General features: G+C 48.1%; 1 protein-coding gene across 1 annotated transcript in view; it reads right to left on the bottom strand.

Moving 5' to 3' along the window:
* Parp1 (Poly-(ADP-ribose) polymerase) overlaps positions 1–25,568 on the bottom strand; it is a 114,884-nt gene that overhangs the window by 19,711 nt on the left and 69,605 nt on the right. The window contains exons 15-19 of the mRNA XM_077672552.1: positions 21,671–21,803; positions 3,777–3,975; positions 3,013–3,135; positions 2,101–2,184; positions 1,492–1,614 (exon numbers count right to left, since the gene is read on the bottom strand). Of these exons, the coding sequence (XP_077528678.1) occupies positions 1,492–1,614; positions 2,101–2,184; positions 3,013–3,135; positions 3,777–3,975; positions 21,671–21,803 (662 nt within the window). The remainder of the gene's footprint in view (positions 1–1,491; positions 1,615–2,100; positions 2,185–3,012; positions 3,136–3,776; positions 3,976–21,670; positions 21,804–25,568) is intronic.

The raw sequence follows: 25,568 nt of genomic DNA, 5'->3' as shown, positions 1-25,568 counted from the left end.
TCATGTCTGCTGGTGATATGAAGAAGGAAATGTGAAGAGCAAACAAACTTCCAGCTAGAATTGAGCAGAAACAAACCTGAAGGCTCTGAAGGACTGCATACTCCAAAGACCAGGTACATTCAGATTTTTGGTTCAACATACTTCACGAGTTGAGTTGGGCTTCAACTAAAACTTCTAGGGATGGGCGAATATAGATTTTGAGGTTCGAAGCGAATTCGAAGCGAATAGTGATTTGGTCGAATAATTTCGAATCGAATAGTTCGAATAGTACCCATTGCAAATGAGCAAATGAGCAACTTGTGACAAATGAGCAACTTGTGACCTGACTAATGTACACATTTTTTTCTAATAATTAGAACTCACGTAGGCACAGCATTGTGTAAAACTATTACCAGTTGAACATTTATTGCAAAATCTTACACACAGCTTTCCTTTGCTGTATTCACAAGTTTTCATGAAGAAATGCCTGTTGCGCCACATGCTCTAGGTGCAGCAGTTTCCGCCGGCTGCTCATTCACAAGTTTAAGCGCCGCCTAGAAACTCGCAGAGTTAAGCGCCGCCTAGAAGCTCCGGTAAAAAAAGAAGTATTGTAGCCACTAGTATCCTCGGCCGTAGCCAAGCAAAGCGCAAATGGCTGGCCGCCATTTTGAATAGGCTCGCTTAGTGCGGCGTACTGCCGCGCTGTGCGAGCCTATTCAAAATGGCGGCATGCCTATTCAAAATGGCGGCCTGTACAAGTCTGCTGGCTTGGTGCCGCGATGTTCGGAGCGGTGTCATTTCAGTGCCGCCTTTTTTTTTTTTTTTAACCTAAAGTGTGCTGGCGGCCGAGAGCTTCGTCGAACCTCTAGGCAAGGCAGCAACTCGGCAGTGCCGGCACTGATAATAGAAATGTCCGCGTCGGTGGGTCTTGAGCCAAGCCTGGGGTAACTCTCGGAAAGCTTGACCGAAAAGCTTGGCTTTTAGCTGCCTATTCGGGAGCATCGAATAATTCGAAAATATCGAATACCTGCATTCGGATCGAAGCGAATAACGAATAGAGAGCTATTCGATCGAATATTCGACAATACCGAATATTCGCCCATCCCTAAAAACTTCCCATCACAGTGATCTGGCATCATACAAGTCTAAAACTTTATTACTCGTCCTTCCCCCCCCCCCCCATCTGAATGCTCAGAAGTTCCTCTGCGCAGCAACGTGCTGCAACCTTGGACGACGCTAAAACTTCGCCTTTCAGCATGCCATGCTTTTGAGTCCCACGTGATGTCCACAAGCAGTGAAAACTTCCTGCTCTGTTGGAGCACCACCTTACGATCGAAGGGGCGACTATAGGATCTTTAGCTCACTCTAAATGCCACCGCTTGCTTTTTCTGCACCAAGGGGCCCTTAATGATCAGCGTCAAAAAGAACTTTCCACCCGTGTCAGCCCAGAAAGACTGAAAGAGAGCAAGATACGCTTCACAAATAAACAAGGGTCGTTGTTGTCATGCCCACCTCGATAAGCTTGTCCTCGTTGAGTATGGTGGGCTTGTTCATGCCAAAGTCGTGCGGGATGAGCGTGTAGAAGCGGTTCGAGGCGTCCACAAACTGGCTCTCCGAACCGCCAGACTTGGCCAGCTGCGCATGTAGAGGGAGGACGCAATAGAAGTTGTGCTTAACATCTGGGCCAATTTTCTCCACCCAAGAGATTCTCTGAGCATTTCAAAGCACATATTTAAAAAAGAAGTGACAAGATTTCGTCGTTGTGGACCAATTTCAATCAATTTCTCTTTCTTCACCTAAACAAAGCACCACCACAGTACAATATACACTATATTTGCCCACGTAATGAGCTACCTGGAGAGATTCGTATCATCATCAGGGTAGCCAGTACTAATACCAATCTGGATACAAATAAATTTGGAAAGCAGTTCTTTTTTGGCTAGGTTTTTGCAACAATCCCATCTCCATACTTATTCTAACACACGCTGCTCACCAACACAACATTGCCTCAGATTAACGTGTCAAACCCAAGCATTCAGGGCACACAGCAGCCTTCGCCTCCAAAACGCCCAAACAAACAGCCATACACACGACACGCAATACGCAAGATGCCTGTCCCACCTCAGAGAGTTCCGTCAGAACTGAGTAGGCCTTCTGGATCTGCCGCTTGGACAGCTTTCCCAGGGGCATCTTGGTCAGGTCAATCTGGGCCCAGTACAAAAGGAAGAGAGAAATGGGCATTAGGCAACCATTCAGTAAAATCCAACAGCACACCACACACCCGCCTGCGAGCTCGCTGCATGTGTAACAACTGCCATTCTTCCAGCGCACACACAAAAAAAAGACTGCCTACGCAAGCGAAAGTGAACTACTTGTTAAAAAGAAAAGAAAAAAACTCTAATGAATTGCTTGTCGCTCATCTGCACTAAAACGACGCTCATATGAGCACGTCTTGTTTTCTTCCACCCATCTGATGATAATGCTGGCCTAGTTTTGCCTGAAATAAAGTAACGCACCCCCCGTCCTCTGTGCCTCGGAAATTCAACTGACGTTCATTGAACGGATATTTAAACACTGTGGAGTGAACTCTCCATGGTACGAGGTCCTTTGTCGCCAACGAAGTGAGCATTTGTCGTGCCCATACCATATTACAACCGATGGACGGCATGCAGAAGATCTATTAATGAACATGCAAGCACAGATCCGGTCTTGGAGCAGCTCTGTTGAGACAACCTGACTTGCTTACAATGATCCTCCTGCTGAGACACCTTCGTTTTCTTTCGGTGCCTGCTTCAGGCTTCAGCACGAGGACTAGCACTTCTGTTTCAGAGCGCCATGTCTGAGTGCCAATCAGCATAATTACGAGTAACGGAAAGCCCATTTACAACCATCCCTAGCAGCCACCACTCCATTTTTCTTTTCCCTTTAGACACCCAACACAGCGTCAGCCACTCTCCAACCACGCCCCCCCTCTACCCCTTCCTCCTTTTCGACAGCGCCAGCGGTGGCACAATGCAGCGAAGTCACACGCACCTCAAACTCGAGCATGGTCTTCTTGAAGTTGTCCACGTCGAAGATCATGCAGATGAGCTCCTGGATGGCCTCGTGCAGCTTGGAGTCCTTGCTGGGCTTCAGCTGCTGCTGCTCCATGCTGTCCTGCAGGGGTGGCGACACGATCGATTGATTGACTGATTGATTCACTGATCGATTGTGGGGCTCCGGATTAATTCTGACCACCTGGAGATCTTTAACGTGCACCACAGTCTTTTTGCCTCCATCTGAAAAGTAGCCACTGCGGCATCCCAAGGCCCCGTTTGTCATTCCAAACCTTCGCAGCCGACTGTTCCTCAGATTTAAGATTTATCCTTCTAGACTCCGAGCTAGATTTATTATTCCAAACTAGAAAAGCTCCACCCACTGCTGTATACCGTATTGGCAAGATTATAACACGCACCTTTCTTTCGCAAGAAGTAGCCTTAAAATTTGCGCGCGCATTGCAATCGGGATCAAAACCGAAATCGGCTTTCATCGATCCCCGCTTTAAGTTTTAAAGCCAACCGGGGCTGGATAAGCAAGTGTATGAAGCACAAGGGGGTTTTCACTGCCACAGTTGCATGCGTGAAATGTCGTCTGCAAGAGGTATGCACTGTCATGTCTTTTACAACTGCGCGACAAAATCGATGTCAAATTATTTTCTTTAAATCCTCCCGAGTAAACTTACCTGCTCGTCACAACTGGGGACATGTTAGAATTGCGCAAATACAGTAATTCCTCCGGCCCCGCAACGGCTCGCTCACCTGCCCATAGTCCAGCTCGAGCGGGTAGAACCGGTTGGGCTGCTTGACAAAGTTCTTGCGGTCCTCCCACATGTTCCCCGTCTTGTCCTCGAAGATGGCCTTGAACTGAGCCTTAGCCTCCGGCAGGGAGTCCATCGACTCCAGCTTGTTCCCTCCGACGCTGGTGCCCACACGGCCCCACGAGCGGAACACCCAGTACCTGCAGTCGTTTGGGGGGGGGACAATCGATCCAAGCGGGGCTCATTAGAAAGATCGTAACCATCATTTGAGGGGGCCAGGAAGACAAAGTACAAATTGAGAAAGTTTTTCAATATTCCTCGCATTTTTTTTAGTTAAACGGCATCTTCTGAAAATGGAATGGAGCTGAGCGAGTAACTACCAAAAGAAAATTAAAGCCGTTCCCACTCAATGCGAAAGCTGTCGGAAGTGCAGAGCGGTGATTCGCCATAATGGGCTGTGACGCCGTTATCCGCTCACTGCTACCACCCAACGCATTTCAAATTTCCCGCCTTAGCAGTGCTTGCACGCGCCCCTGCCTGAAACTCCACCAGCGGGACTTCTGTTCTGTTTGTGCTTGCTTTTCCACCCTCACGTGCCAGCGTTGCACCACCACTTTTTTTCGCTTACAATCATATAAACCAACCAGACAAGTGTTCCTAGCTCGTTTAAGGACATATCTTTTGCCTCAAATGTGTCTTCAGTTTTCTGTGCGCTAAACAACGGGAAGATGTATGAAAAGCGCAAGCGGTTCACGAGTTTCGAATGCTTGTGACTGTAATAAACCGGTTGGCTTTCGAAGCCTCTGGGTTACGCTGTGACAAGGGAACGCCGTGTGGCTTTACTTGGGTCCAGCGAGCGAACTACGACGACAAGGCACGGCCCTAAAGTGCGCTGCACTTAAAAGGCTAGTTTTCTGAAACTGAACAAGTTGCATTTTGTTGTCAAGGCCTGTTTCAAGTTCATGCTAGACGACAACAGCAGTGACACAATAGCAGGAACACTAAAAGACACAGTTGTCAGCACATTAACTGCATGCCAACAGCACAAAAAAGCCTCTGTGACATCATAAAGATAGAGCAAAACAAATAGCCGGTGAGCATCTACATTAACTGTTTAGTTTGTGAATGAAGTACTGTCGTCATTTGGATAATCATCTTTCTAAGGGATCACCTTGAATTACGTCTTCATTACCGCTTTAAGAACAGCAGTGAACTCTGCTTTTTAAAGTTCACCAAAGCACAAAAGCAAGCTCCAAGATGGTGGATCTTGCCCAATCGTTTATACAAAACAAGCGGTGAGGAAGGTAGACAAAATGGTAGAATAAACGTGCACACAAACGTCTGCTTTGCAGGTTTTAAAAGGAAGAACTCTAGATCTTAAATATTTACTGATCAGGTTTTCTCCCTAACACTGGCGGCGAGACTTGTTTCAGTTCCAACCTCAGTGAAACGTTTGCTACTGTCGTGCGAGTACACATGGAAGCTTTGTGTGGGTAAACACGAACTATTGACCTTTGTTAATGGTGGCGCACCTATCTACAACAAGCAGCGGCAGAAGCAAGAGATTATTATTGCATAACTAACCGGCCTGTCCGTACACCAGCTGCGGTGAACCACCCAAATACTTTCCACTCTCTTTCCTAGGCAGCAGCACCTCTCTCACGTGAACCAGCACGTATGACATGGCAGGCTGTCGTGGTTGACGACGTGTGAAGTGCTGCTTTGTGCCCCGAAAAAATGGAACGGGAACATGACAGGCAAAAGGCCAGCTTTGTTTCTAAACTAACAGAGCGATGCCTGCCACTGAACAAAAGCTGGAAGATGTTTGAGAGGAGTCAAAAAGTCGTTCAGCCTTTGGTGCCCCTTTAAATAGCCCTTTCAGTAAATGGCAAGTTTGGCATCCATGCATCGGCCCACTTAATAGTTTATAATGAAGATTTGACCACAGAATGCCAGTACACTTGAACCTCGTTATAAAGAACACTGATATAGTGAATGATTGGCTATAGCAAACTTAATACTAAGTTTGGTTGGTCACACTTTATTTCAATGACAGTTAGTTTTTTACAACGAAACTGAAACCGTGACAGCCATACGCGATGTTGGATATAACGAAGAAATATTTGACCAGAAGAGTTAGAAGCTACTTAAAAAAAAAAAAAAAAAACGTCGTCCGAAACTGAAGGCCCTTTGATCGTGGACATTCTTGAAAATTTTTCCTCCTGCTCAGTGCTGTGAACAGAACTCTGAACTGCTGTAATTTCCCGTACTCATGTTCTGGTTCATCGAGGTCGAAATGCAACAAAGAGAAAGGTAAGGGTTACCTTGTTTATAGTGGATTCGAACCCTAAAAAATGGATTTTTGTATCAAGTATTTTTGTGGGAGCTCGATTTTCAATTTGTTACAGCCAATTTTTACTTCTACTGTTAAAACTAATATCAGACATAACGAACTAATTTGCTGTCCCGATAATACTTCGTTATAATGAACGATAATAGTCTTTGCAGTGGTAGAATTCCTTGTCTGTTGTTTACTATTCCAACAAATCGTGTTGGCACACTCAAAAAGTCAGAACGGGCATCTCTGCCAAGGCACAAAGCTCGTGTTAGTGTCAGTCTACAGGTGCTTTGGTACACAGCCAGCTTCGGTTAGCAGTGAATGACCCATAGCATCTTACATCAAACTACCACAGCCGTCCTGATTTCAAACTTTGCACATAATTCAGCTTTGCTCAACGTACTTCTGACGCTTCTGCACATTTTTGTCGTCGGTGGTAGGAAAGTTGATTTGCACCACAATTAGGGTTGCACCCCAAAATGCACGCTCCCCTCATTTTCATGCCTTCAGGCTCTGCCACCCAACGCACACAAACAAGCAACCCTAATCCCGTGCCGACAGTTCTCTCAACTCAGACCCGCAACTTCCAGCCCACGTGCACTAGCTCAGCCCCAGTTTCGGCATTGTGTAGAGACAGTGTAATCACAGAACTGCTCTCGTCTCCCCCTTCTTTCCATCCCCTCGGCTGGGAGTGTGGGGAAGACACAAACTCGTCCCCACTGCCAGTGAATTAAAAACAATGAAGTTCGGGTGTGGTAAGCTGCATTGTTTTAACAAATGACAGAGTGCTGCAATGCCTGAACTAGTTCACACAGTACTATTACTGCCCAGTACTCCGGAAACAGTCATCACGTGACTGTTTCGAAAACTCCACTGACTTGACTTGCGTTAGGCTGACACTTTACACAAGGCTTAGCCTTCACGCTACATTCAATGAAGCAACCAGGGAAAGCCACGGAGAATTCACATGGTTAAAATAAACTGGACACCCTGTGTCCAGTTTATTTTCCAAAGCTCCAAAGCTCCTCTCCAAAGCTCCACTTCTCCAAATTCTCCAAAGCTCCTCTTCTGCAGGATATGCTGTGTGCATGGATTCAAGCTCAAATCTGACTTTTTACGTGGATACAGCAAGCAGTACGGTGTGCGCACTCCAATCATTAGAACTTCCACAACCAACATTCCCAGCACTCATAGGGGCCCACGCATCACCTGCTAATCCACAAAAGCACAGACAAGCGTGCAGGTTTGCAAGTGCACTAAGGGAGAATTTTCGCGACCCACAGAAAATCAGGTCGCGCGTTGCCGCAACTGCCATGCCTTGCACCCACTTTTGCCAAGCAACATTCCATTTCAAGATAGGCACACATGTGGCACTTCCAGTGCAATGCACAACTTTCAAATAAACTTTGGATATATCGCGTGCAGCCCCTAAGCATGCCTGAGAGATGCCAAACCACCATTATTTACGAAAAGAATACGTAGAATTGAGCCAAGAGAACATTTTATAGTAAAAAAAAAAAATCACTGGTCTCGTGGAAGATAAAACTCAGCATTGCTAGGGCTTTAACCTAGGAAATTTGCTCCAAAACCCCCGATTCTACCCCTCGGCTCTCTGAGGCCAAACAGCAGAGCTCCTCTAACAGTTGCTCATAACAATCCCTATATCCCCATGGTGAACTAGACAGAGGCAAGCTAGGTTTTCAGAGCCCTTTCCCGCACCACATAGAGACTGAACAGTTCAAGCAACTCTCAAGATAAACGGCGAGAAAAGAAAGAAGAAAGAAGTAGCCTCGGGCCAGGTCAGCTTGTTTTTTGCGAGTACCTACTTCCTTGCTTTAGTAAATCAATGTCATTTTGCACTGCCATTCAGATCTACTCACTCGGCTACTGCTGCCCCTCAGCAAACAGAGCAAGGTTCACTTGAACCGCTCTTTGCAGTGTCCTGGAAACACAGGCAACTCGAACATGCACACGCATCCCAGCACATACTGCACAACAGCTTATGTAAAATATAATTTTTTCCAAAGAAGCTATATCTTCTCCTGCTACTAGGTATTCTTTTTTCACTCCTCACAAAGCTCTAAATGTAAAAGAACGGAAAGTTGGGCTAGTTGGTAGGTGTTCATCTTCGTGTTCATCATAATGCTTTGGTTTATGTAGGGTCGTGACGCTTTTTCAGGTTTTTGGTTACTATATGCTCGGCGTGCCTTTAACTGCCGCATGCGCCTCGGCCGCTGTTAAGTCTTGTAATGGTTTGTATAATGGGGGAGGGGAACCGACCACGTGTACTCTGGATGGTATATATGTGTATGTTTGTCAATAAAAGAGTAGTTGCAAATAAGCGCCGTGCTGTCTACGTCTTCCTTTGTCCCTGTTTTTTGAGCACTTCTGTTTCCACCAAAATGAACTCTAAATGTAGCCCTACATAGAGCTGATGTGCGCCACCCCTGGCTGCAATCGAGAACAGTCCTGAGACCCCCGCTATCTTCTTTGGGTGATCACAGTGACCAGTCATGCACACAGATTGCCAACCCCCAACAATCACTCTGGGCTTGCTTGAGCAAAACACTTGCTCTGAACAAGACTCCAGCCAATGAGCCATGCTTAGAACGGCCCATCGATGCAGAGTAGTTACTTGGGTGAGATGGTACATGGCAACATGTCGAAGTGCAGCGCAAGAAGAGGGACAAAAACACAGAACAACAAACACAGAGCACTCTGTGTGTCTTCTTCTGTGTTTTTGTTGTCGCATGTTGCGCTTCAGCACGTCACCTTACAAGAATCCTCTCTGCTGAATTTTAGGGAGCGAATCAGCGAACAGCAGGCCCGCATTATTATGTATTCATTTCATTTATTTGACCCTCAAAGATCAGATACAATACAGAGGGCAGTCGGAAAAGAGAAAAAATAAGCATGAAAATAGAAGAAGGCAAGGTACAACAAGACTACAAACCAACAGGTTAACATTGCAATCTCACTGCCAAACAAAAGTGGACAATGCCAACAGTACAACACATGAACAAACGTGACAATAAAACAGGAAACAAGCATGAACAACGCAAACATGCTGGTGAAGAACGAAGTCCAACAGTTTGGCGTGAAATAATGCATTATCAGTTTTCAGCACTATTTCTCAAGAGAGGATACTCCACTCAGAAGCACTGTGTGAAGTGAATGAACGCAAGAAAAATCATGGCTAGACGTGGTGATGTAGACTTTGTAGCTATGACCGCGATGACATGAAACACAGTAGGGGGGCGACCGACCGATGAGCTGCTGGCTCAATACTGGCCAATGGTAAACCTCGCGTAATGGGCAAAGTCGAGCTATTTTCCTGTTTGTACTGCGGAAGTCGCAATATAGGACGAGGTTTATTACAAAAAAATTTGCCGCAAAAGCACCCCCCCCCCCCCCCCAACCTACCGTATTTACTCGCATAATGATCGCACTCGCGTAATGATCGCACCCCGGAAGTTTGTCGTCAAAACTCGTTTTTTTCCCCCTTTCAAAGCGGACATGGCTACGTTGTGCCGCAGATGCCGGTATTAGCGATATCGGCAAGCATGCGTTCAATATTGATAAGGATGAAACTTTCCCTAAATGCACATAATGTTCTCTCAAGACAAAGAAAAAAATGCGCTCAGCTTGCTGCGTCGGCCCTCATGTCTTTAGATGTCCCGCACTGTGAAAGCGGCAGCCACTTTTTGGTCGTCCTGTTGTCACCTCGCAGCAAACTCGTTACGGCGCGTTCCGTAATTCATGAAAACACTGAATATTGCGTCACTTTGCAAAGCGGCTGGCAGCGGTGTGCGGAGTTTTTATTATGGTTTTATTTATTATTTTTATCATGTTCATGAGACCTATCGTAAACGTTTTGACCCGCAGCTTACTTGCCTTTTCTGCGCTCAAAAGTATTTCTCGAAAAATTTACCCCGCGTAATTAACGCCCCCCTAAATTTACATCACATTTGGCAAAAAAAAAAGCGATCATTACGCGAGTAAATACGGTATACACTGCTCATTGGCCTAATGTTACGGCGGCTGTCATCTGGCAACCAGGCAGCCCAATGCGCCCATCCAAACCACAAAGGCACCACTGCCACATACATCACTTGGAATCGCCGCCATCTTGTTTTTCATGCTTCTCTCGCTGTCAGTGGGCACATGAATTGCTCAAGACAACTTCCCAGTTCACCACCACATTTAACGAAAACGTCACATAGCATGACCAAGCCAACGGCAACGTGTCTGACCAATACCCATTTGGTTTCACCAAAAAAAAAAAATTAATGCTACTTGCGTAAGCTGAAGGAGCAGCTGTCGGTATGCAATGCTCGGAAAAGCTCACTTCCTGGGAACCGTGCTGTACTCTTGGAACTGAAGGGCGAGGTAGCAACGTTTGTCCACGAGCATTGTGCGACGCCTCTACGAAATAGATGGGTGGCAACAAGACATCAGACGGCTGTAACGAACCACCTTAGACAAATTAAGCGCTTACAGCTTCAATAAATTGCGGTGTACCCAACTTTTTTTCCCCCCATTTCTCAACAGCACGGTTAGCGGGTTGCCCAATTTTTCGACTGATGCAATGCCACTAGTTCAGTCGCATTTTTTTTTTAAAATGAAGCACGTGCAATTACCCTAGACTAATTCAACAGAATTCACGAGTTTCCAGAGTCCAGAACCACAGACAGGCTACGCACATTGTAGCTTCGTGCAAACCAAAGAGCCAGTTCACGCCGACAAAACCACCCCCGCAGCTTCAGCCATTCGCTCATCCCTACTCTTGATTAGCCCTTGAGGCAAAGTACTCTCGCAACTGCAACAACTTGTGCAATTCAATGGCGTTGGCCTCCGCCATCAGCTTCATGGACTCCACTGCCACTCGCGTGCTGTCTTCCCTCCAGACAGCCAACAGGCACTCCAGGCAGGAGTCGGCACTTTCCCCGCTACCATCCTCGCTGCCTGCCGGGCTGGAACCGTCCGCTTCATCGTCGTGGCCAAGACGGCTGTCAGTGAGAACGGAGCCTTCAGAGACCTCGCTCTGAGAAGAAGCACGGGGACTTTGAGGGGCCTCGTCCACTGCTGGAGGCGGCGGCTGCTGCAACAAAGCATTACAGGGCGATGATGATTTAGGGTTTTATGGCTAATTAGGAGTTGCAGTGCTGCTCCTTGGGGAGAGCAATGTATTTTCGAAGCTGGCGAAGACTGCAAATTGCTTGGGACAGCCACACTTTTCGTGCGAACGCCGGCTCCTACGGCTTAGACCAGCTGGACTGGCAGCCAGTAGGAATGCAGCTAGACGAACATCACGGGTTTAGCCTGAAATAGCTTCTTTAAGGGCACATTCCCACTGGCGATGCGCCTCGTCGCGCGACTAAAAGCGACGTCGCAAAGCGACGAGCCGGCCGTCGCTTTTCGGAGTTTTGCGACGGCGGAGCCGATCGGTCTCGGTCCGAATTCCCTCGTCGCGCGACGGCCCCGCAAAACCGGTAAGCCAATCATGGCCGCGGAGTAGGCTGACGTAGCCGGAAACGAAACGTTTCTTTACATCCGGTATGCAAACGCTGCGGGCGGGCGAGGACGAGCCGCCGCTCCACCGCCGCGGCCCGCTGGCTCGCTCGGCTGGCTCGGCCAGGCGGCCAGGCGCTTGGCCCGCTATCGCTGTACCCGCCGGGTTGGGCCGGCAAGCAACTTCCCGTGTGCATCGGTTCTTTCGTCAGTGGCTTCAGCGTGCGCGTGTACTAATCAACGAATAGCGTGGAACTCATCAGTGTGGAGAAGCGTGTATGGATTGTAAATGGAGCTAGGTGGACAGTGAGACGGTAGGTTGACTTGCAGCCTCTTCGTCTATCGGCGACTGGTAAACACGCGTAGAGTTCGGAGGCGTCAGAACGTTGCGCATGTGAAAAGAAGCGACATTTGTGGGCCGTGATGCGGGTGTTGTGGCGTGAAAGCAAGCGTGTGCATTTCTTCGTGCAATAATATGTAGAAAAGAGCCTTCGTGAGTTTGTTATTTTCTGCTCCTCCCGCAACCCGCAAATGCTTTCGGCATTGCTCAGGTTAGTAGCATGTGTTTTAGTTTGATTTCTACCTGCTTTTGTCGCGTATTCTTTGACTTCGAATGGTTGACGCACCAACGAGGTCGTATGTACAAGTCGGGAAGCAGCTGCGCTGAACGCAGTCGCATCATCGCTCATCGCAAGTGCGAACACCACCTCAACGCCTCATCGCGCGACGCGCGCCGTCGCGCGACGAGACAAATCGCCAGTGGGAATGTGCCTTAAAGGTAAGTGGTCTCTTTTTTTTTTTTTCTTCCAGAAGCACAAGACTGTTCTTGATACAGTATAGCCCACTTATAGTGAACTCAGTAACGAAATAGTGGCTATAACAAACAATCTTCATTTCATAGTTAAAAAACTTGGTCACTGACCAAAGGCTCAGTAAACAAGATTCCCATACGGAAGCCGAAACATATTTTTTTTACGCTTTTAATAAACCTTGGTCGGTGACCGCGAGTTTTTTTTAACTATGAACCTTTCACCCGACCAGACGAGATTTCGTCAAACCTTAGATTTCAAATCTTCATTTCCTGTTACCGTTTGTATACTTTGATTGTGTGTCCAGATATAGCGAAAAACAGATATAGCGAACTGATTTTAGTTTCCCGTTGTGTTCGTTAAAAGCGGGCTCGACTGTATTAAAAATTACAAATGCCAAAAACTTTTACAAACAGCTTTTAAATAAATCCACGACCCACAGCAGTTGGCAGCCGGTGGCAAACGTACTCCTCAAACCACCTCGACTTTGCGTCTGCTCTTTATCCAACCACGCCGTTTTATTTCATTCAACATCAGTTTTTAAGAACTGACTTTCTTGTGCGCAATGTAATTTGTAAACGGCTAACTGCGCGACAAGTGTTGTTCTGATTAAAAAATACAATACGCCCAATCATATTAGGCACGTTTCGAGCCTACGTAATCCGGTTCCACTTCTATCCATCGTTCCCATCCACACATAAGCGCTGTTTCAGAGTTCGCGTTGACACTAGCTCCACACTCCTCTCTAGGTATCACTGTATGAAACTCTCAGCAGCAAACGAACAATTTACATTTGCAAATCTACAGCTTTGACAGTAGGTCGATGCAGACGACAGCTAAAGTTGCGTCTGAAAAAAAAAAGCAAGCAATGTCGCAGCTCCTCAGAGTAAATGTGCAGGTATTGTGGGAAGTGGGAGGTATACTGGGGCCAACCACATTTGTGTTTTTGAGGAAGTAAATTTAACACCTGAGAAGAAGCACATAGTCAGTACTCTTAAGAGAAATGGCGCAGGCAAGTGGAATTGTAGCGACATGGGGGAGATGGGTGACCACTGGCATAAAACAACATATTTTCAACTGCGCTGTAAGCAAAGCACTTCGCTGCATATTCAGTGCTGTCTCAAATCTCTTCTTGATTTTCTTGTAGGGGCAGAAGACCCTTAGGAATAGAGCGCAAGCAACAAGCATTCCCGCTCAGTTCACTGCAACCACGTAGCAAGAATATATAGGAGAGGAAACGCCCATTGCGGCCAGCGCGATCGAGCGATCAGATAATGTCACAACGATAACTACGGCGACCTACTGAGCTTGGCAGCTGCGGTGGCGAACAATCTGACAGCGGCACCTGGTTGAACGTATTAAAAGCAATACTGTTGTTTGCAGCATTTGCCACAAGGCGTGAATCGCTACGCGTTCAAGCTGCTGCGCTACGTGGGCACGGAACACGCGTTGGACGTAGCGCGCGTTTGCACTGCTGAGCACGAGGTCGCGGGTTCGATTCCCGGCCGCGGCGGCCGCTTTTCTGATGGAGGCGAAAAGCGAACACGGCAGTGTGTACGAGATTTCGGCGCAAGTTAAAGATCACCAGGTGGTCAAAACTAATCCGGAGCCCTCCACTACGACGCGCCTCATCGCCTGCGTTGCGTCGGCGCGTTAAACCCTACAATCAATCAATCAACGTAGCGCGCGTGCGCGTCATAAATTGGCCGGTGCACTCAACTTGCTTCGAGCGCATCGCACGCGAGATAGGGCCGTGCGTTTACAGGTTTGTATTTTGGGCTTGGTGCTCGCGCAAGATTGCTGACGCATTAAAAGAAAATGCCCCTTTTATTCGCGCGTACCAGCCGGTTTAAATTTGACAGAAAATTAATCGTGAAGGCCAAGGGAAGTGCAGAAGAGCGCACACACTCGCTTCAGCCACAGAATGTTTCGGCGGCCCGGCGAAATGCCGACAGGTTGGACTGGGGCCAGGTTGGACTGGGTGAGCGCGAGCAGAATGTGCGCCGGCCGTGGTGACTGCGTACTTCCTTCACCAGATGCCGGAAACTTGATGTTCGCCAAGTGCTTGCGACGTTATCAAGCTGCCCCAGGAAGCTCAGTTTCCCCTCCTATTTTATTCTTGCTCCGCGACCGCAACCAATTTGCTGCTGACCAAGCAAACACGGTGATAATGCAACTTCGCCTTGTTAAACAAATAGCTGGTGCACACTTACTGCATAAAAATGGCATTCACAAAACGGCAGTCGCAAGAAAAGCTGCCTGTGATGGTTTAGCTACCTCGACCGTGTACACTGCCTACCAAGCTTGTTTATATGAGAAACGAAAGAATAGCACACACAAGCACTCTTTGAGGCAAAGATGCAAGGAAAGAAGAGTCACACCTCTGAATGTCCTCCCACCAGGCAGTCATCGTTTGCAGGCACTGATCCGAGGAACTTGTGGAGGAGCCACCGGTCCTTCCCTTGCGGGGGTTTCAACCCCGGGTCTGCACTCTTGCAGTTTTCTTGCCTAGACGCAAGGAAAGTGTTAAGCGCACTGCGAGTGCCACCAAGGAACATCGCTCGAACAGGGGGACTTAGGGGGCCATGAAGACAAAGGCCAAATTTGCTCAGTTTGAAAGGAACAGCCCTTGGTAACCCACTCAGCTTCCATTCCAGCCACGAAAGGACTTTTTTTTTTTTTAACCGAAAATAGACAACAAATTGTAAGAAACTTTGAAATCCCGCCTTACAGTGGCCTAATATCGGCAGGAGTTATACAATATAAGCCAGCACTACAAACATGGTGGCCCCAGTGAGTGGCTGAATTTGCAGTTGCTATATATGTGCGCGCATTAAGTGTCATCTGTGTTTTTGTTCTTTATTGTTACTCCGTCTTCTTCAGTCATCGTTGCACTTCCTGAATCCCTCACTAATGCTTCAATACACAGCTCTCGAAACTCCTATTGTCAGCTGTTAAGAGAGGTTTTGCGTGTACTTATACAACTGCATGGTGTTGCTACAAAGCATATCCCTGCCTATGAACAGCACTGCCCGTAGGATTACACCACCAGCGCCCGCACGCAAAACAGAACCCCTGGTAGCGTCAAAAACAGACTTATCAGTGTACTAATTAAACAGTAGCACTCAAGCCATAAAATGTTTGTGAGTTTCACGTTTGTTAGTGGTACCATATATGGGCAAGCCCACCAATCACACGAACAAGGTTCGGTGAAATCATAGAGACGTTGCCGAAAATGGGCTGGGGAGTTGCCACTGCTTCATTTTCACTAATGTTTCGATGCAATTACAGATTCTGATCGATTGTAGGGCTGAACGCGCCGACGCAACGCAGGCGATGAGGCGCGCCGTAGTGGAGGGCTCCAGATTAATTTTGGCCACCTGGGGATCTTTAACGTGCGCCAAAATCTCGCACACACAGGCGTTTTCGCTTTTCGCCTCCATCAGAAAAGTGTCCGCCGCGGCCGGGAATCGAACCCATGACCTCGTGCTCAGCAGTGCAATGCCTTAGCCACTGAGCCACAGCGGCGGGTAAGCCGCAATGAAATTGGTCTCATTGTTACCAGAACAAAGCAGTCTTTTTAATGAACAAAACTTGCGTTTTGTCTTCATGGCTGCCCCTTAAGCACCTCAAAGCGACACAAAGGCAACGGAGGTGCCACACACAACACACACATTGGGATAAGCTAACTGGGCTTTCCTTACAAATCCCGAACGCGAGGCATTTACGCTTCATCTTTCAGTTTGCCACAGAAGCAATGGCCAGGGCGCACTGCACTATCTCAAACCAGCTCATCTGTACATCGCAGCAGCGTGCTGTGGTCATTAGGCTCCCACGGGGAGACCCGACCGAATATACTACGGAAGAACTCCACTGCCATGTTTTTTGCAAGACCAGAAAAAACAATGCCTGCAATGGTGAGCTCGACATAACCTTATTACTTGCTTAGCACTTGAATGAAAAAAATCACACACCATTGTCTGCCGCATTTTCAGACTGCAAGATCAGTTTCTGCATATGAGAGCATACAGGAGAGAGGCACAGGAGAGAAAAGACAACAAGGCAGGCATCAGAAGTCCGCAATACAAAGAAGCCAAGGTGGCAAGAACTCGGCAAAAGACGGCACGCACCAGCAGAGCAATGATGAGCGCAACTGACACAACGTGATGATGATAGGTTATACAAAACCTTGCAGTTCAACAACTGACAAACAACTATAACTTATGCTTAAGACTTAAGTGCTCAGACTTGCGCAACCATTGACCACTGCAGTTTTGGAGACCTAAAGGCTGCAAATATGCAAAAATAATCAATTACTTCATCGCAAGACAGTTACTATAGGCCTCCTGCGCTGCCCAGGGGGCGCTGCGCAAGCGGCTTCCGGGTAGTACAAAGCTGCACGGGTCCCATAGGATCCCTTGTTGACAGAGGCAAAATGAACTCGATGCTCCCGATTGTTTTGCGACATGGTCACCAGCCCATCCCCGATGAGTCCAATCTCTTCTGGCGATCAACTTGGCATTATGGGAAAAAGCTTTGCAGCGCTAAACACGTTTACAGCGCCGACGAAAGTGCCGGAACGGTGACGGCACTCTGCCACTCGCTGGTTCACTGATCGATGACCGTATGAAGTGAAATTTGAAGTGAAACTTCTAGTTTAATCTACTTGCTACTCCAGGTGACAAGGCCTTTTTCTACTTGCTACTCTAGGTGACAAGGACTTTTAAACAACAGCCGATCAAAAAATAAGAGGGACGCAATCGGCGATGATCGCGCTTTAAAAAGCCAGCAAGTCCAGCGGACCGCTGGCTCGCCTGCTGCGGTGCGCCGCTCTTTTACGTACCTGCGCACTATGTGTGCACTTTCATTAAACAGTGCCCGTTTGCGTCGCCGTTATGAATACATGGTGCAGCGTTAGCTTGCTGTTTTGTTGCGTGTCTCAGTGACAAAATGCAGCGAGCGTCAGAAGCGGCGTGAAATCTGTTTTGCGATTCCGAAACTAGTGGCGGTAAAACAAGGTACAGTAGAATCTCGATGATACGAATCTCGCGGGACCGCGAAAAATATTCGTATCATCCGAAATTCGTATGAACCAACACAGACCAAAAAATTGAGCGCTGAAAAAAGTTTTCGTTTATTTCTTTTCTTACTTTCGCGTGAACAAATCCGTGATTTTTTTCTGCTTTCTTTAAACCCCCACGTCACAAAGCAGTCCTTTCTGGAACGCGTAACGCTTCGCCTAGCTTTGCGCTTGACTCCTCACTCCCGGTGTCCAAGCTCGCTACACGCCGCAACAGTCAAGCGTGAACCGCATGGTGCGTTTTTGCACGTGATTCGCACGCCTCGGCTTTGCGCGCGCTGTATTTTCACGGCCGCATTGACGATTTCGTGTTTGCGGTATCTCCTACCTCGGTCAGAAAAAGACGCTGACGACTTGCGAAACGCTGGAGACAGCCCACTGGCTCCGCCCGAGATGTTTAGGCTTAGCACTCCGGCAGATATTTTATGGGCGCTTTCACTAGCGGCGCGGATGGTGTTTTATAGTACCGTTTTCGCCAATGTTATCAGCTCCTTTACTGCACAAGAAACTTCATGTCTGCCTTGAGCGGCATTTTAAAGAGCGGCTAGAAGCAGTCGCTCAAGCGGCCGTGCCACTTCGCGGCCGAAGCCGCCGCCATGTTGCCGCCGCCGGCTGCGGCGCGCATGGGGCGTGCGGGGCGCGTTTTTGCGAGCAGAAAACAACAGCCCGGCCGTTTCTGGAGAAAGAAGAATGCCAAATGGGGAGAGAGAGCCGTCACTTGCTTGTTCGGCAGTCGGGCGCCTCGCCGGCTCGTCTGTGGGCTCGTTCGTATCATCCGCCAGGCCGCGCAGGTCCGTTCGTAACAGCCGAAATTTTTCCCATTGCAAACAATGCAATTTTGCCGGGACTTTTCAGAAATTCGTATCATCCCGAAATTCGTATCACCCAGAATCGTATCATCGAGATTCTACTGTAGTCGGGCGAACTGAGAGGCTTCTCGCTTTCCTTGTTTGCTCTCACTTTACTTATTTACGCTCTTGCATTATATATTCCCAGCTCACTCTTGATAGGCTAGAATGATTGTCAGCAACGTTTTGAAGTGTAGGGCCGAGTTGCATGCAGCCGACACGGCGGAGGGCTGGACGGCGAATCGGGTGGGATGGGGAGGGCGGCTGTGAATGCAAAGCGAAAAAATTCAACTAATCGCCAATAATATTTACAATAGTCTGGCGAAGTGTGAAGATGGGGGACAATTCAACTGGAATCGACCAATGCTCTGTCCTTGCCTCGCTGCCTAACTCCATTTGAGGACAAAACTGCCGTGTCTGTGTTCAGATTGTTGGCGATGACCCCTGCACTAGACGATAACCAACAGAGTCAGTGATAATCGTATGTAAATATGCGGGGCCACCATCGTGTATGTGGCTGTGTTATGTTATGCAAATATAGAAGTACACATCTTTATAAGCAGCGGGCGTGCGATTTGGTGCTTGTTTTGCGTCCTTTAGTAGCGCTTAATTTGTTGATTTGACGCTATTGCCTCCCCTACTCGCTAGTATTTTCTTTACCCTGCTGTTCGTAAATCGCGCAGCGTAAAACGTTATTCATGAATCATTTAGTTTGCGAAAATACAAAACAAAACTTCCACTCGTTTTCAAGGCGGTGCCAGGCCAGCAGTGACGTGTCAGCTGAGTCGGCTGCGCAATTCTTGCGTTCGCTTGCATGCTCCCGCTGAAGCAACCTTTTGCAGTTACCTCAGGCTATAGGATGAGCAGCATTCCGTGTTTATGCTACTCTTGAACTGTCTTTTTTCGACCGCACGCAAGAAGAAAGAACGGTAATGGTCGTCAGGAAGTTGGAACACCCGACCTGGCGATACTGTCCCACGCCGCTACAACCGCGACCGCTCGCTGAAAAGAAAGCCGACAAATTGGCTTGTTTTAGCGGATATTATTTTGTTTAGCCTCTGCAACTACTTTAAGGGCTATTTCATACAGTATGCAGTCATTTAAACGCGCCACAAAGCGATTAAACTAAGTACAACCAACTTTCACTCTGGCTTGCAATTGAAAACACATGGAGGGCGGCGAGGGTCGTCTGCTTTTATACTACCCAGAGGCGTCGGCCACTAGGGGCGCTGCATGTTGCCAAAACTTCAGCGCAGGAGGCCTATAAACATTTTATTCAGTTACTATGCCACTCCTAGCAGTCAACGATGGCAGTGTCTCAGTCATTGTGGAAAACAAAATGTGTGATGTGGATTCAGTGTGGATTCAATGTCAAGTGGCTCGACTCTTGACTAACTGGTTCAAGAGTTTCCTCCCAACATTAGTGAGATGAATGCAGTGCCAATACCACACCACATCAGAGGCTGCTAAAAGGATGATACCAAGGCATGCACGCAAAACAGGTTTAGCTTGTGTGGTTAAGGTGAGCTCCGTACGAGAAATTAGTAGCGCTTGAAATGCATCGCTGCACACATACGTACAAGCCATGCTTACCATTATTGTTCGGTGGTGTTCTTCGACTTGCTGCTTCTCTCTCATCTTGCCGCAAAACTTTCAACGCCATCGGGGGCCCAAAGATTTCAGCTTGGCGGCCGCAGCACGCAGAAACGCATCCCATTCGCTCGAGCAGAACACACCACCGAAAGTTTCTGCTTTCAAATCCGCAACTTTCCACCTGGCATAGTTTAGGCATCGTCTACATCAAAGATCCACCTAGCTTCTTGGTCAATCTTACCACCTATTACAGGAATAAACTAATTACAGGCAACGTGAAAGCCTGAAACACAGCTGATGATGTAGAACGTACACTATGCAAAGTAGCGTGACCCTGACCTACGCACGTTGGCCCACATTTGGATGGGAAGCAGTTCGAGCTTAGACTCACAAAGAAATACCCTGTCCAAACTCAGCAAAGGCCTCTCTAGAGTCAAGTCTTGGGGTGCGTTCCAATTTTCGCTTTAGACGGCTTCGCTGCTGTCTTAGCAGACCATGCGCCCTATTAAGCCCCGTTCCAATCCGAATGAAGTCAGCAATGAAGACTGCTTTGCCGAGACAGCATTTAAGTCAGTAATCATGCAGGCCCCGTTCCAGCCTAAACTTAAAAAGAGAGGCCAGCGCTAACTACTTGCGTATTAATGCTGCAACAGACAAACTTGTTCTGTCACTTAGATATTCTGTATAGCTTACTAGTTGTACAGATGCCTTTTTAAAATCTAATGTGTACGCTGTTGATGCTATTACCATTTACGAAACTTCGGCTTGCGTTTGTTAACATGTCACTTCTATCAGACTTTGGCCTATGTACAATGGAAAGGCACACAGCTTCCTTGTAAGCTTAGCAGTTGAAGAAAAACGAGTCCCTGTTCGAGATTCTCTTCAACTGCAATTTCTGAGAAAGCTCTCTGGCTTTCTCTTGTAGCCAGCCGTACATAGGCTGCATTTCAGGAGCGTGGCTAATTTTCATTCGCAGTTTGTTAACACGTCAGCCACGAGGTCTCCCTTTGCAGTGGTGAGGGAGCTGCGCTGTTCCAATTCTCGATGCTTTAGACCAGTGGTTCTCAAGCATGTTGGTCCCAGGGAACCCTGCTAAGTTCCGTTAAGTGCCAAGGAACCCCCCCCCCCCCCCCCCCTTCCCCCCCTCCCACCATTTTTCATTCCGTTCATGCTACATTAACGTGCAATAAATTCAAAAGCAAGCAAGGGTATCGTTTTTTTTTCCCCGTCGACTTTACGCGAATGCGCACGCTAGCGGCACCTATCTCCAAACAGGAGAAATGCGCATGGGGGTAATATAAGGCCGAGATTCAAGTGCAATAGTTTAACCACGTGGCCAGTTTTCGGAGTCTGGCTGGCTACAAGCTGCTGGCGAGATTTATTGCGCAGCTCGCGTGTTTCTGTTATGCGACGAGATGTGCTTACTGACACGTGAGTAATGGAGGTTCCTTAGATCGATCGCACCTCAAGCTCACCATATAAGACTTTGCGACTGCGGAACCAGGGAAAATTTATCAGTGGCTCGCGGAACCCTGAGGAGGGGCCTGCGGAACCCCTAGGTTTTGCGGAACCCACTTTGAGAAACCATGCTTTAGACGTTCAATTAGACTACTTCTTAATCTGTCCACCGTGCTGTTTGCGAGTTGGAATGCAGTGCTGGTTCCCCGATCTTGGGGATCTAGCTGCCATCGTCGGTCGGAGAAGGGGCCCACTCACCGCCCCTTGGAGTCGCTCTCCAGCAGCTGCAGCTTGTAGTAGGAATTGGTGCCCCGGCTTACGTCCACCTGGCCCAGGACCGAGCTGTAGATCTCATCGTTCTTGGTGTACACGTGGGCCACGTCCGCCAGGCCTGCACAGGGGAGCAGGGAGGGGGGGGGGGGCCAATGGTCAGTGGAGACTCTTCCCACTACTCCCTCCTGGCACTCGCACAGTGCGCAGAAGGAAACGTGTCGTGGAGACCCTTCGCAAGAACTGCAAGTACAGTATGCCCCTCAAAGAGCAGCGTGCGCTCAAGCAGAGTTCCCTCAAAGCAGGTTCACTCAAACAGAGTGCACTCAGAGTGCACTCAAACAGAGTGCACTCAGACTCGCATGCCTACAGGGAACATGGGCTGCAAGTGCCGGCATGCAGGATGGGGCCACCCTTTTACAAACACTTTATTGGCCTCGAGGAGATACTGTGGCGCCACCTACGAGTGACATCACTCACAGGACACCGGGTTATGTTGTTGTCTGCTAGAACACATTTCCTGTGCTTACGTAACCGCGTGTCATTTTGTTGTGGCCACCGTCTGCCCCCTCCTCGTGGTCTTGATGCAAATTACACAAAAGAGTGGTCCACAGTCCAAATATTCCGAGCAAGGAATCAGCAATTCGCTTCCTTGCTTGGAATAGCAGCAATGGACCTCTCCCGGGGTACGTCACGCGGCGGCCGTGACGTCACGGCGAGCGCACGTGCTGGGTGTGGCCGGGAGGGTGGTTGGCAAAACATTCGGACCCGCGCGCGGCGCGTATGCAGTGAGGCTGCATTAGACGCGCGCTAAAGTGGAGTTTGTGTTTATCTGTTCGGTTTTCTGATGCCGGTAGGTTGCTGTACTCTCGGCTAAGCAAATCGTGCGAGCAAAATCAGCGGCATCAGGCTTTGCCGCGTCCCCAAACAGGTAAATTCGGCAGGTATTGTGGATGCGCGCAATGCGCCGAAGAGGCTAGCAGCACAAGCAGCGACATCGTCCGCTCTTACTCATAGCAACGTTTCTCATTCTCGAACTTCTGCTGTTCTTCAAAGCGCAGTCATATCGTCTACATTGGCAGTCCGCGCTGATTACTGCCATGAAATGATGCTGTTTATTAACCATCTGCTATCATGCAGCACCAGCAGAAATAGTACCGGGGGTTGGGGTCAGATGGAAACTTTCTTGCTGGGAAATATTGTCATGTTTTGATGAGATAGAGTACTGTATTAAAGATACAATGAATGCCTGACCTGCTTAGCTACGCGAAATAAATGTTTCGAAGAAGAATCCGCGATAGCCGCCTGCCGCCAAATCGACCACGACAAGTTTGGTCGTATGGGGAGATCTGTTCAAGACGAACAAAATTCATTGCTTGTAAATGCAATAAAGTTTTACCTTGATCAAAGATATTATGCCTTAAGGATGCGGCAAAACTGATATGCTTGCCGTGCTCACGTGCATGTAGCATCATGCCTTCGGCGTGAGATGGGCCGCTCACGCGTCTCGAAAAAACTCGATATCTGTTGGCCCTAAGCGAACGGACTCAGTGAATGTATTCTTTTGTTGCGGCCTCCCGACGCCGGCGAATTCAGCGGGTGTACAAGGACACTAACTTTAACTATCATGAAATAATGAGTACCGATAATTATTTCAGTGCCACTGTCGCAAGCTATACGCATGCACTAACAATATGTGGCTGCTATGTTACTCTCACAATGGCGATGAGCCGTTTCGCGATTTTACTGGGGAAAAATGTAACAAAGCAATCGGTCACCTACGTATGAGCACGACATCATCGCGATAATTTTATTTGAATAATTTTTGGTTTTTGCTCTTTATATTTTTGTTTCGTTGCTGCTAATTTTACTTTTTAATCTTTTCATGCTTTACCTTTCCTTTCCCCCTTTGACATGAAATCGTTCGTAAGCCACTGTATCCGGGTGACGCAGAGATACCAATAACAGGGAGCGTATACGCTGCCTGAGGCACTGCGCTCAGCTTAAGCGGACCTCGAAAACAACAATGATTGAGCTTTCCTTGGTATGTGTCCTAACATAAAGCATCATAACAAAACATTCTTGGAACGCGTCGCAAATGCCCCAATCTTCAGAATGACTCGTTAATGCTGTTCTGTCACGCACTGATTATCCGAAAGCGTCACTCGTCATATACGAAAGTGTTGCGGAGGTTGTTGGTGCAGAAAGCTACATGGAGGTGCGACGTCAGCAGCTAGGATAGCTAGACCCCCACCTGTAATGTAGGCGGCCAGCGACGGCCCGAACCATCGGCACATCATTCCTTTCGGGCACCGCGCAGCCAGGCCGGGCCGGCGGCGCAGGCGCGTTCTGCCAACCGAAGCCACATTTCGCGGCCGCCAGCAGGCGCCACCCGTCGCGCACGTGCGCTTCGTGATGTCACAGTGTTTACATACAGGGAGAGGTCCATTGCTTGGAACGGCAATTCGCTTGTTCCTGGCGACACCACCGCGCCTAGGTGGTTGCTACTACCGTGACCCACAGCTCACACACAGCCAGCTAAAACCAAGGGTGATGCAAGTGATGCCGATAAAAGTACGCCATTAATTCATTGTGAAATACTTGCGACTTCACACGTGCGACACTGTGCACTGTGTGTGCAACGAAAATAGACCTTGCAACGACGCCGGAAATGGGCCACTCAGTTGTGATCTCACCGCGCATTGCCCGGTAAGTGAATGAGTACACGAGAATAGTGAGCAGATTGCTTCGCCACACGTGCTTAAAAACGCTGGTAACATCTGCAGTTTGGCTTAAGCAGTGCCTATTTCCACCCAATGTTTATTGATAGCTATGCCCTGATTTGATTACCGATCACTGCCGCACTCTCTACGGCTGAATGTTTACTTTTCACGGCAACTTGTCCGCAGTGTATGAATGGTATGGACGCCAGTTTTCAACGCCTCCAAGCAGGTTTAGACATGCCTACGTTTGCTTTCCATAAGGACCTCGCCATGGGAATTTATAATTGCAACGTGGGCTTTTGTCTGTTTTCAGTGAGTCTGCCTTTCTCTAGCATCGAGTTCGAGAACGCACGACTGCTCACAGAAGGAGAGGCTGTGTACAAGGCAAAAAAAAAAACATTGTGGTGTAACGATTTGGGTTAATGGGTAGTTTTCAAATAGGGAAACCAAGTGTGGGGGACCCAAACACAACATGCTCACACGCGACAAATCTTAGAAGAGGGTCTTCTCCAACAGCTCCAAACCAGCTTCGGATCCTTGGAATCGGATGTTGGGAATTTTAGGTTTAGCATCGCGGGGGATATTCGATTGCCGCTATCGTTGCAGTTGCAAATGACAGTGATGATGATGATGTTAGGTTTTCTTGGCGCAAGGGCATTAAGGCCAAAGAGCGCCAGTACTATGGTGAGGATTATTCAAGTGGGAATATAAAGTACAGAATGTATAATAAAAGGTATCTCAAATTTCTGTTAAAAAAAGGAATTGGTGTAGAGGGCCAAGTAAAAACAATTGTCACTATGTCAGGAATTTTCTACGTGCACCCCTTGCCACCGTCTTTGCGGTAGCAGTGAGAGGCCCTACCGGGTTCTAGCGTGCGATGGTGGCTTGGCTCATGGGTGATATGACACATACCTTAAAAAATCTACGTCTGAGAGGTACTTAAAAACACGGTTACTAGAGAAAAATGGCTCGTCTGATAAAACCAGCAATGGGTGTTGAGGGATCATGCGTGTGTACAATTCTGGAAAATGAAGCTTTCTTTGCGGTTCAAGTATTTTGCATTCTACCACTACGTGAATGACTGATAGCGACCCTCCACACCTCAAGCAGCGTGGCTGTTCTGTTCCTTTCAATAGGTACGCATATGTAGCATGGGTATGGCC

This window comes from Haemaphysalis longicornis, unplaced genomic scaffold (assembly GCF_048455015.1).
Source record: "Haemaphysalis longicornis isolate Haplotype H1 unplaced genomic scaffold, Haemaphysalis longicornis Haplotype H1 scaffold_6, whole genome shotgun sequence".
NCBI classification, from domain to species: Eukaryota; Metazoa; Arthropoda; class Arachnida; order Ixodida; family Ixodidae; genus Haemaphysalis; species Haemaphysalis longicornis.
Note: the sequence above shows the minus strand (reverse complement) of the source record. Positions and strands in the feature narration are given on the sequence as shown.